The sequence below is a fragment of the Seriola dumerili genome, unplaced genomic scaffold (assembly GCF_002260705.1).
Source record: "Seriola dumerili isolate Sdu_G_001 unplaced genomic scaffold, Sdu_1.0 BDQW01000242.1, whole genome shotgun sequence".
NCBI classification, from domain to species: domain Eukaryota; kingdom Metazoa; phylum Chordata; class Actinopteri; order Carangiformes; family Carangidae; genus Seriola; species Seriola dumerili.
Genome location: NW_019174497.1, coordinates 4,531,018 through 4,541,430, shown reverse-complemented (window position 1 = coordinate 4,541,430; position 10,413 = coordinate 4,531,018). Strand labels below are relative to the sequence as shown.

Genomic DNA, 10,413 nt, shown 5'->3' with positions numbered 1-10,413 from the left:
AGTTGCTGTGTTTTGGAGAGAGCAGAAGTTTTCCTCCGTTTTATAGTTTGAATCACATTTCTACGTGCAGGTATGAGAGAGCTAGGTGACTCAGAAAAAAGGTGAAATTTTGTAGAAAAAAGGTGAAATTTTGTAGAAAAAAGGTGAAATTTTCTGGGTTTTTAAAGAAGAAAATTCCAATGCATTCCTAATGCATTATTTATTCCCAGTATTTTGGGAATAACTTTGGGAAAAATTGGAATTTTAACACCAAAAGTCATAGCACCTCTTTCGGGATCAAGACGCACGTTTTGATGTATATATTACCAGGGTTTTCTCAAAGCTGCGGGACGAGTTACGCGCCAAAATTTGGCGGAAGAATAATAATAAGCCCGAAGGAATATTAATAGATGCCTTGGGGCTCCGCCCCGAGGCACTCCTCTCAGCTATTCTAGCTGTAGAGGAGTGCCTCAGAGCTGAGCACCCGTGGCACTAATTAATGAAATCATATGCAAAATTATGGCTTTATTGCAATATTTTACATTCTCACACTGCTTTTACTATTGTTTGACATTAAATTTCAAATTGTGGTAAAAGTAAAACATTTCCCCCTTAGAGTATTGGCCAAAAAGATAAATAAACTAGAGAAACCTGCCATCTTAACCAGTTATAATGTAATTTTGTGGTACTGTGAACTGATTTAACACCTAATCACTCAGTTAAATAATGGGACACACTTGGAGTTAAAACTACTGTATAGTTCAAGCCCAGCTGCCCAGGCAATGGATGGAACAGATATTGTCTGGTTTCTCAAATGAAAGTCTAAAATGATGAACCCTCTGCTGTTTTCCAGAGGTCCATGGTGTGTCGACTCAGAGGCCGATGTTCTGCGACATCCACAAACAAGAGCCACTGAAGCTGTTCTGTGAGACCTGTGACCAGCTGACCTGTCGCGACTGCCAGCTAGTAAAGCACAAGGACCACAAGTTCAGTCCCGATTTACAATATAAAGTCACATCATAATGTTTATATACAGATTCAATCACCTGAGTGTCAATTTCAGTTTTGTTTGACATTACACTCAATAATGTTGTTCAGATTTGTGTAATTAACATAAAAGTAACTATGTGACATTTGATGTTGCATAGATAAGCCATACAGTATATTATCATACTAATATTGAAGTTGAAGTCTTTTCAAGCAAGGTACTATATAGTATATCCCAATTGAGGAGAGGCAGGGATTAATTACAGTAACAGGGCAGAACACTAACATTATGTAATCAACATTTACTTCTTATATTGTATCCACTGACTTAATGTTCTTGTTTGATTAGTTACCAGTTCCTTGAAGATGCTTATAAAAACCACAAGCAGCACATGGAGAGTATGACCCATCAGCTGCAGGAGAAGAAGAAACTGATTGAAGAGGTGTCAAACTCCATAAACAATGGGTATGTATTCCCACATACCACAATATTACACATGTCAGAAAATGCTAAATGTAAACAAAAGAGGGAGACACATGGTATACAGAAGTGCTTGAAAAAGACATTTTGGTCTGTAGTATGATGTCTTGAAGAACTGGTAAATTATTCACTTCCAGTAATAATGAGATGTCTCCAAAATTTGTTATTTGATACTGCATATAATTTGTTAAATTTGAATATTTATTGACAGTTGTATGTTTGGCAGACTGTTTCAGGTTGATCAAAATCGTGCGTCTGTTCATAATGAAATAAAGAAGTCCATCTGCAGTTTGATTCTGGAGATAAACAAAAAGGGCAAGATGCTGATTAATCAACTTGAGGTATGAAAAAAGATTTCAAATATATTACAAATACAACAAAAACAATGATATTCATCACATTATGGAGACCTGTAACTTGCTGTGGTGTTGTTTCCAGAAGAACATTACTTGCTTGCAAGCTCAGTCGACTTGTCTCACCCTGAGGCCCAGAGCACATCCCCTCCAGCTGTTTGAACACTGCAGATATTCACTTATTCATGTTTTCCAGGCTGCAACAAAGGATCATGAGACCGTCTTGCGAAAGCAACAGGAGGACATCGGCTATCTATCCAGACACCTGGATCATGTCATCAACTTCACCAAATGGGCCACAGCCAAGAACGGGGGCACGGCCCTCTTGTACTGTAAACGTCTGGTGAGGCCTCATCATTTATCCACTCAACAGTATCTCATCACGGCTCTTTGTTTTCCCAACGTGAAGCTCAGCTCAGCTCTGAGAGCCTGTTAAGAGCCTGGCCTGTCTTGCACGTGATGAAGTGGGAACATATGCCTTTTGTAACACACAAGTGTGCTCCTCTAAAAATTATTAATAACATCCCTTCTGTTTCAGATTCTGTTTCAGATTGGAAACCTCCTGCGGGCAAAATGCAGTACCTCGTTTATACCACAGAGCAGTGTACGCTTCCAATGTCGATCCTCTTATTGGGCCACGAATATTGATCTGGGTAAGACATAAATATATAAGACATAAAGATGATATTAGACATAAATGACTCTGTTATAGAAGCTAATTTAGAAACTTAGAGAATTGATTCCTTTTTTTATTTGTCACTTTTTCTTTTTTCGTAGTTTTTGATACCTTTAAACCTCACGGAAATGTGACTATAGTGTATTATATCTCCTATTTGACTTTAAATACCAACTGATTCAACAGTTATAGTCTCTAAACAACATCAAAATGGACTAGTGAACATGCTATACTCTATGTATCTGGAAACTGCATCGGCAGAGGTTTTCCATCAGAAACCAGTCCCTTTTTCATTCCACTGTTTTCCCAAAATCGCTTTTTATTGTTGTTGGCATACAGCAATTTGGGACTTGTCATCTCATCAAGAGGATGTGGGCAGTGGATGCTTGATTCTGAAATGGAATAAATTTGAAATTTTTCCATCACTGCCACTGTCTTTATGCAAATCACATGGTTCTCCCTTGTCATGTGGGTGAAGGATGCTGAATTGGGAAGAAAGCTCAGAAGGACTCAGAGGTTCAGAGGGCTTAATAGTGGCCCAAAATGCCAGGCAGTTAAAGCAACTCATTTAAGCCTGACAATTGTGTTTAAAATCTGAGCTTAAGCAAATATTCTGTTAGCTAATTCATTGTGAAAAGTAGCTTTTTATATTGGTTATATATCATTGTAAGTTAAATATCTTTGGGTTTTGTCAAAACAAGCCATGTGAACTTGGCTGAGCACAAGCACAATATAAAACATTTTCAACAGATTAATAATTGATAACTAAATAGATAAAAACATGATTAGTTGCAGCCCCACTTGACATGTTATTACTCCCTTAATACTGACCAAAACTTTCCAAAACTTTTTCCCTATTATTGCCCAAACCTTCTCTTCCCCAGAGTTTTCTGGAGGAGTTTTGTCTGTGTTGGTTGTATTTTTCATCTGTACTTGTTATGCTCATCCAGTCTGTGTGTGTGTGTGTGTGTGTTTGTCTGTCTGTCTGTCTGTCTGTCTGTGTGTGTGTGTGTGTGTGTGTGTGTGTGTGTGTGTGTGTGTGTGTGTGTGTGTGTGTGTGTGTGTGTGTGTGTCTCTGTGTGTGTGTGTCTGTGTGTCTGTGTGTGTCTGTCCCCAGGCTCTTTAGTGGTGGAGAGTGTACCAGGCCACCAGCTGGTTGGTTTTCAGGGTATCCCTCATCAGCTGCCCCACCCTGGGCAAGGACCCTCAGGCTCACCCAACAGCTTTGCCATGGGAGCTTCCCATAATACTCTGGCTCAGCTCCAGATGCAGGTGGACAAGCTAAACCCGCAGGCCCACTGGCAGCCGCAGCCACCTCCTCCACCGTGGACATGGTACCAGAGTGTCCGACTACAGCGAACTGTCCCAGGGCCCCTGCAGGGAGGCTCTCCCTCCCACAGTATGCCCCCACAACCAGGCCGTAGATTCATTGTGCCTCCTCCCAACCACATCAGCCCAACTAGCACCTTACCCAGCCCTGGGTTTACGCCCCAGGTTAGTGTGTCTTTCTGCGTGTGTGTGTATGAATGTGTGTGTGTGTGTGTGTGTGTGTGTCTGTTTGACTGACAAGCTCTCTTAACAAGCAACGACAGCGGATGGCATTGTCCTAAATAGAGCTGACAGCCTTCACATCCTGGGCAATTTATGTCTTTCCTTGTCAAGACGGATTTTAGCCTTGGATGAGCTTATGACTCAAAATCATAAAATATAACAGCTAAATCTGCAGGAAAACAGCAGCCAACATGTGACAGAGGACAAACCCAAGTTTCCACAAGAAGGGGTTGATAATATCTCGTCATCCAAGTTGTTTAGTCTAGTTCACAGGGTGTTTTGGTTCCAGCACCGAAGTATAGGCTCACTCACAGGACAATACTGGCGTGTGAGGTGCACACATAAGTCGCGTCGCTCTGATGTGAACAAGCTGTTACAGCTGTATAATGAACTCTATAATGTTCCCTGTGGTAAAGAAATATACCAGCATTTTACTGCAAATCATGTACACTTAAAACTAGTGTATTTTTGTAGTCATGCTGCTGTAGGTTTTAAGGTTGTGTAGCGTTGTGGGTGGCCATTTGTTTTTCTTTATACTTCACTATGGTACTGTCAGCTTAAAGAAATTTAAGAAGAACTGACAAGTCTGTGATTTTAAATGAAGAACGTGTCTGCTTTTATTTTTGTCATTTTATTATGTCATAGTGCAGCTGTAAGCACAGATTAATTTGAAAAATGACCTCATAGTGTTTGTGTAATTTTAATGAATAGAAAAGCTGACATGATGCAAGTTTCAAATGTCTGCAAATTGATTTTCACACTGTTGTGAAATAAATTAAAACTAATGGTTTCCTGGAAAGTTTGCAAAGACTGTCAACTGCATTCTGTAAAAAAAAAAAGGATGTCGCATGACACTCCTGGTTTCAAATTAAATATCCATGAGTCAATAAGCAACACCCAAAGTTAGAGTTAGAAAATAAAACTCAATCAAACACTCAATGTGTTAGTGTGGGTTGATCAGATTTAATTGAGTAATGTCGTGTAAAATAAGAAAAATAAATAATAACTTTTGAATGTTTGTTATATGTAGTAAGTAAGTATGTAGGTCGTAATTGCTCATTGTAACAGGCTGATTGAGAAAATAGCTTTCCAGGACTTTTAAAGTGTGATTTAAAATGAAATTGTGCTATAGCCAAAAACAGGGAAAATGTTGGTATTGTCCTTATACTATTTGGTTTCATTCATTTTATCGGAAGAAAAGGTTAAAGCTAAGTGGATAAAAAACCTCAGATTTGCCTGAAGTTTTTGTTTATGGTTTAGTCCCACAATCAACCCACACAGCCAGTACCAAAGTACTGAAAATGCACCTTTTCATCTCCACTTCTAGCAGCACATGCTTGTAGATGCTGACAGGAATGTAACCTGACAATGATTGAAGCTTTTTTCTCTATCTCTCTGTGTCTCACTCATTCATCTGTAGTCTCTGAGGGGGATGGAAAGCAGCTCCAACTACCAAGCCAAGCCTATGGACATATTTTCCTCTTCACCTCTGTACACTAATATTACGCCACTGTCCATAAATGGTGGCGTGAGTTCATCCCAGTCACGACAGACAGTAAGTGACTCCCTCTATTGATGTACCTGAAGATTATTATTGCATTATTCCTGCTGTGGCGTAAATGACATGCACTGCTGTGTTTAGATTGAGCACACGTATCTGAACAGGAGGAACGATTCAGCCGGTCCGATATATATGCTGAAACCAAACTATCCCCAGAGTCTGCCACCTTCTTTGCCACACAGAAATGGTATGTCTGTACCATTTCTACTTTTGTATATTTTAGTGGCGTTGAGACTGTGTGTGTTGTTGTGTTAAGAAATTAATACACAAGCAGATTTTCATTCCTCTCTAGAGCAAGGACAGGAGATTTCACCAGGGTACGCTGCTGTATCCCAAGTGGAGAAACCAGGGTGAGAAGACAGCTGCACGAACGCACGAACGCACGCACGCACGCACACACACACACACACACACACACACACACACACACTCACACACACACACACACTCTCACGCACGCACGCACACACACACACATACACATACAAAAGCACAGATTATCTGAAAAGTAGACTGCTACCTTGTTATGACCTTAGTCCCTTTGTGCCATTGGTGTCTCCAGTGAATTTCACTTTGTTGTAATTGGCTCTCACTTTGTTCCCAAGGACGGTTTCCTGGAAACCCCCAGAAACACAACAGACCAGTGGAGCAGTGGGCTCAGCTGTGAAGAGAAGACGAAGGTCGTCACCAGGGCCCATCATTGTCATCAAAGATGAGCCAGAAGATGACAGCAGCTATGTAAGGAGACAATAAATTACTATAAGTTATTAGAGTATTCCATATATAGATTTGGTAGATACATTTATCCAAAGCTTGTTACTGTAGTAAGAGTACATTTTTTGCAAAACACACAGTATGAATTGTAGTGTATTGCAGCTTGGGTAGTATTTTTGGCTATTAGATGGTCGGTTATCACAGTGTACACACCAGAGTAATTGGGGAGATTTGGAAACAGATTATTGCTACAGTGAAGTTAGACGAGGCAAGAAACCTAAGCGGTTAGACGGGCTGTAAACAAGCCTGCAGTTTCGCCAGATTATCTAAACCTCTTTCTTTGGAGGTAAAAACAAAAGTGAGGGCACCTGAAATGCCAGTAATGATCCATTACTGTACAGAAAATCTATGTGCGGGCACAATTATGGAAATGACTGTATGGCAAAGTTGAACTGAGAGTTCAGTGTCATTTAAACAGATTTTCAGTTTCGGTAATAATTTTAGTCTTTGCTTTCTTTTTTCTTTTCCAAATAAGTTGAAGATTGTTTCAAACCCGTATGGTCTTCTGACTGCTCATGTTTCTTGGCCCATCTGTTTTCTTTTTAGTAATGTTACCACATCCCCAGATCTCAGCAATCAACTTGGTTGGTGCAGTACTATTATTACCAATAGGAATGCTGGTCCAAACTACAAAAACTAAAATCCAGTTTGTATGAAACCAAGAATTTCCCTTTAAATTTCTGAGTGTGACTGTGCTGTTGACCTTTATAGCAAATTAGCCACATCAGAGCGTTGTGTATAATAAAGATTCAGCTCAGTGAACTTTAACGTAATTTAGCCCATTTATGGCATATTGGTTGCAGGATTTTCAGAGCTTTGTTTGTGGATTTCAGGTACAAAACAACCAAAGAGCCAGCCTTCCTGACAGCACAGGTGAACACCCGCAAATCAGTGCCCAAGGTGAAGGCAACAAGGTCCCGACTCCTCTTCAAAGCACAGACCACAAACCCACCAGCCCTTCCAAGCCTCCGAGCAGGCCATGGGACCAGAGTAAGATCGAATCGCTGGGAGGAGAAGAGCAGGTAGAACAAACTCAAGCTCGGCTGGGAGACTCTGATGAGGTCTCGTGTGCTGTGTGTCAGAGTGGAGGAGAGCTGCTGTGCTGCGATAAGTGTCCCAAAGTTTTTCACCTTACGTGCCATGTTCCATCTCTCCTAAAATCTCCCAGGCAAGTTTGTCCACATGAAACTCATCTGTTGCTGGTCTCACATGAAAACCCCATAACTGGTGTTTTTTCATCCTTGTGTTTATTTTAGAATCAATAAATTGTGTTTGTCAGTGGAATGAAAAGAAAACAGACCTTTCAGCTTCTATGAACGAGGCTGTTTTTGACAAGTTGTTTACACATTTTGGCAACAGGAGGTTTTCATCTGACATCAGCATTACGCACTTGTTAATGTATGTTCCTTTTTTACGGACTTTTGCATTGAGTCTCTGGACTGTCTGTTTTCAGTCGGGAGTGGTTTTGCTCTTTCTGCCGTGACCTGTTCGTGCCTGAGATGGAGTATGACTGTGACAGCAAACCTGAGGCCAAAACAGTGAAGAAGGAGCCAGACTCTGAAGGAGGATTTCCCTCTGTGGACAAACGAGTCAGTACTTTTTTTTTTGTTACAATGCTGATTGTTGAACTGTAGTGCCTCTAATTAGAAATGGTTTTATTGCCTGAAAGTTAAAATGAAGGTTTAGCATCTTCAAGTAAGTCAGACTGTTTCAGCTCTGGTTTTACAGTTAGCAAACAACAATGCCTTTGTTTCATTCCATTCAGTTCAGTTTCAGTTCAACTCCGTAACTTTATTTATCCCAAGCAACACATATCATTATGGTATGACACCTCACCTCTGTAGGTATGTAAGTTTGTAGTTTGATCTGCTACAAAAACACTCATATCTTCATATGGGTAAGTGCTCAAATTCTGTCTCTATCCTTATGTACAACCATTTGGAGCTTGTTATAAGGTGCATACAATACGCCCTCCTCCTGCTCCCCCAGAGTCTAACCAAACCCACTTGCTGCCTGACAAATTCACCCCTTCCTTGTTTAATAGTCTGAATTTGAACATTAACACACCCAACACAAGAAAACTATTGTAACTAACTGAAATAAACCTTATGACAGCTAGCATGCTCCAATAAGAGCAAAACTTAAAGTGTGTCTAAAAGGAGTGAGTGTGTGATACTCATGAATAGTTTTTGGATCACTTTTATAAATCAACCTTAATAATAATTTGACTTGCACCCTTATTGATTTTATTGTTGTCTAGCAACTATATTGTATAGTAGAAGAATTACATGTAATGATAATAGCATCTGGAACTGTGCAAGTTTTCTTTTTCGAATGCAATGGTGTTTTAAACAGTGTATCTGACAAGCAATAAGTACCTTGATGTTGTGTTGCAGTGATTTAGCAGCTAATGTTAATCAGTGTTAGGCCTGACACCAAGTGGATCACTGTCAGATAAATACCAACATGGTACTCATCTCACATTCAAGTGACTAGCTGAGAAGATGCGGTAGACTGTAGATTGGAGGACTGTGTTTGGTTTTCTTGGTTATCAGTTGACATTAAGTCAGATGTCTTTTTCTACCACTGCAGAAGTGTGAGAGGCTGTTGCTGCACTTGTTTTGCAGTGACCTGAGTTCAAACTTTCAAGAGCCCATATCCCCCGCGGTGAGTCTGGAAGCATGTGTGACTTGGAAAAGTTCACAGGATTAATGTCACATGAAGTTACTGTAACTGTAATTTTAATGATGTGTAATATGCAGTATTTGTCAGTAAAGACAGAGAAACTTTAACCAGGTGCTGTAAATATATAGAGTATTTGCACCTAGTGAATCAAAATGAAAAATTCTAGCCTAAAAACTGTACATTGCAGTACATAAAAGGCCACATTTGTGTGCAGCATGTAACCACAGTGCCCATATTTGGCTTTTCATTATAAACCTTCACATAACGAAATTGGGTACAAATCCATAACCTCTTGTGCACAATGCTGACATATAATATAATCATTATAAATAATAGATCAACATCTGCCCATGAAGTTTCATCATTTTATTATCTCTCCCTTTCTAAATACTGTAGGTATGTGCTAATAACTGGCCGACTATAAAGAGGCCGATGAATCTTTCAACTGTGAAAAAACGACTGGAGGCTAAGCAGAGTCTGTGCTACCAAGGCACTGCAGAGTTTGTATCAGACATCAGGCTCCTCTACGGGAACTGTGCAGCTCTCAGTGAGGTAGAGTGTTTGCAAAAATCCCCCATTTTTCCAGTATTATTCAGTTCTTGACACCTGGCAGTAAACTTTTCTTCTGCTTGCATCTCAGACTGTCACAGAGGTCACCGTGGCAGGCAGGAAGCTCATGGAGCTGTTTGAAGAACACCTGAGGATCATCTTTTCTGACCAAACCTTCCCAGAAATCAAAGTGGAGATGATACCCACTGCCCCGCCTTACTCTCAAGTCTCGTCTCTTGACAATATCCCCCAGCCAGCAAAGCGCCAGCGCACATGTTCAGACTCCCAGGATGCACCAAGCTGTCCCAATGGAGAAGAGGCAGTAGTGTGAAAGCACAAATCTTCTTAATGGTTTAGATATTTGACAACGTTGCCATCACCAGCTAATATTCGAGGTTTAAAACTTTATTACACAAAACATTTATGACACAAATTCAGGTCACTAAGATGTTTTATATGTTTTATGATGAATTGAACTGCAAACAAAGACCTATGATACACATTTTCTATGTTCTGGACTAAACTGTGTTAGAGCCATAGACTGTATATAAAAAGGTTACACTGTTGGATCAACACTGATTAATCAGACTGGGATTTCATATCTGGAAATGTATACAATACATGCAGCACATTTACAGGGTACAGCTGATTGTCACCAGTCTGGTTTTTGTTACATGAAAGTTACTCATTCTTATTATAAGTCTTATTACACTGAGCTGACCAATGGTGTGGCCAGGTCTGCTGCGTTCTTCCTGTTTGGCACTCCATGTGTAAATACAGCAGTGATCAGAGGAAAGACGATAACCATGAGCTTTGA

The 10,413-nt window shown here is 40.2% G+C and overlaps 1 protein-coding gene across 1 annotated transcript in view; it reads left to right on the top strand.

Moving 5' to 3' along the window:
• Positions 1–9,927, top strand: part of LOC111229775 (transcription intermediary factor 1-alpha-like) — a 14,334-nt gene extending 4,407 nt beyond the window's left edge. The window contains exons 4-19 of the mRNA XM_022756246.1: positions 833–965; positions 1,316–1,432; positions 1,674–1,788; positions 1,997–2,143; positions 2,339–2,453; positions 3,594–3,970; positions 5,448–5,582; positions 5,670–5,775; positions 5,881–5,938; positions 6,194–6,326; positions 7,196–7,262; positions 7,374–7,530; positions 7,816–7,951; positions 8,955–9,029; positions 9,444–9,599; positions 9,688–9,927. Of these exons, the coding sequence (XP_022611967.1) occupies positions 833–965; positions 1,316–1,432; positions 1,674–1,788; positions 1,997–2,143; positions 2,339–2,453; positions 3,594–3,970; positions 5,448–5,582; positions 5,670–5,775; positions 5,881–5,938; positions 6,194–6,326; positions 7,196–7,262; positions 7,374–7,530; positions 7,816–7,951; positions 8,955–9,029; positions 9,444–9,599; positions 9,688–9,927 (2,267 nt within the window). The remainder of the gene's footprint in view (positions 1–832; positions 966–1,315; positions 1,433–1,673; positions 1,789–1,996; positions 2,144–2,338; positions 2,454–3,593; positions 3,971–5,447; positions 5,583–5,669; positions 5,776–5,880; positions 5,939–6,193; positions 6,327–7,195; positions 7,263–7,373; positions 7,531–7,815; positions 7,952–8,954; positions 9,030–9,443; positions 9,600–9,687) is intronic.
• Positions 9,928–10,413: the final 486 nt, after the last annotated feature.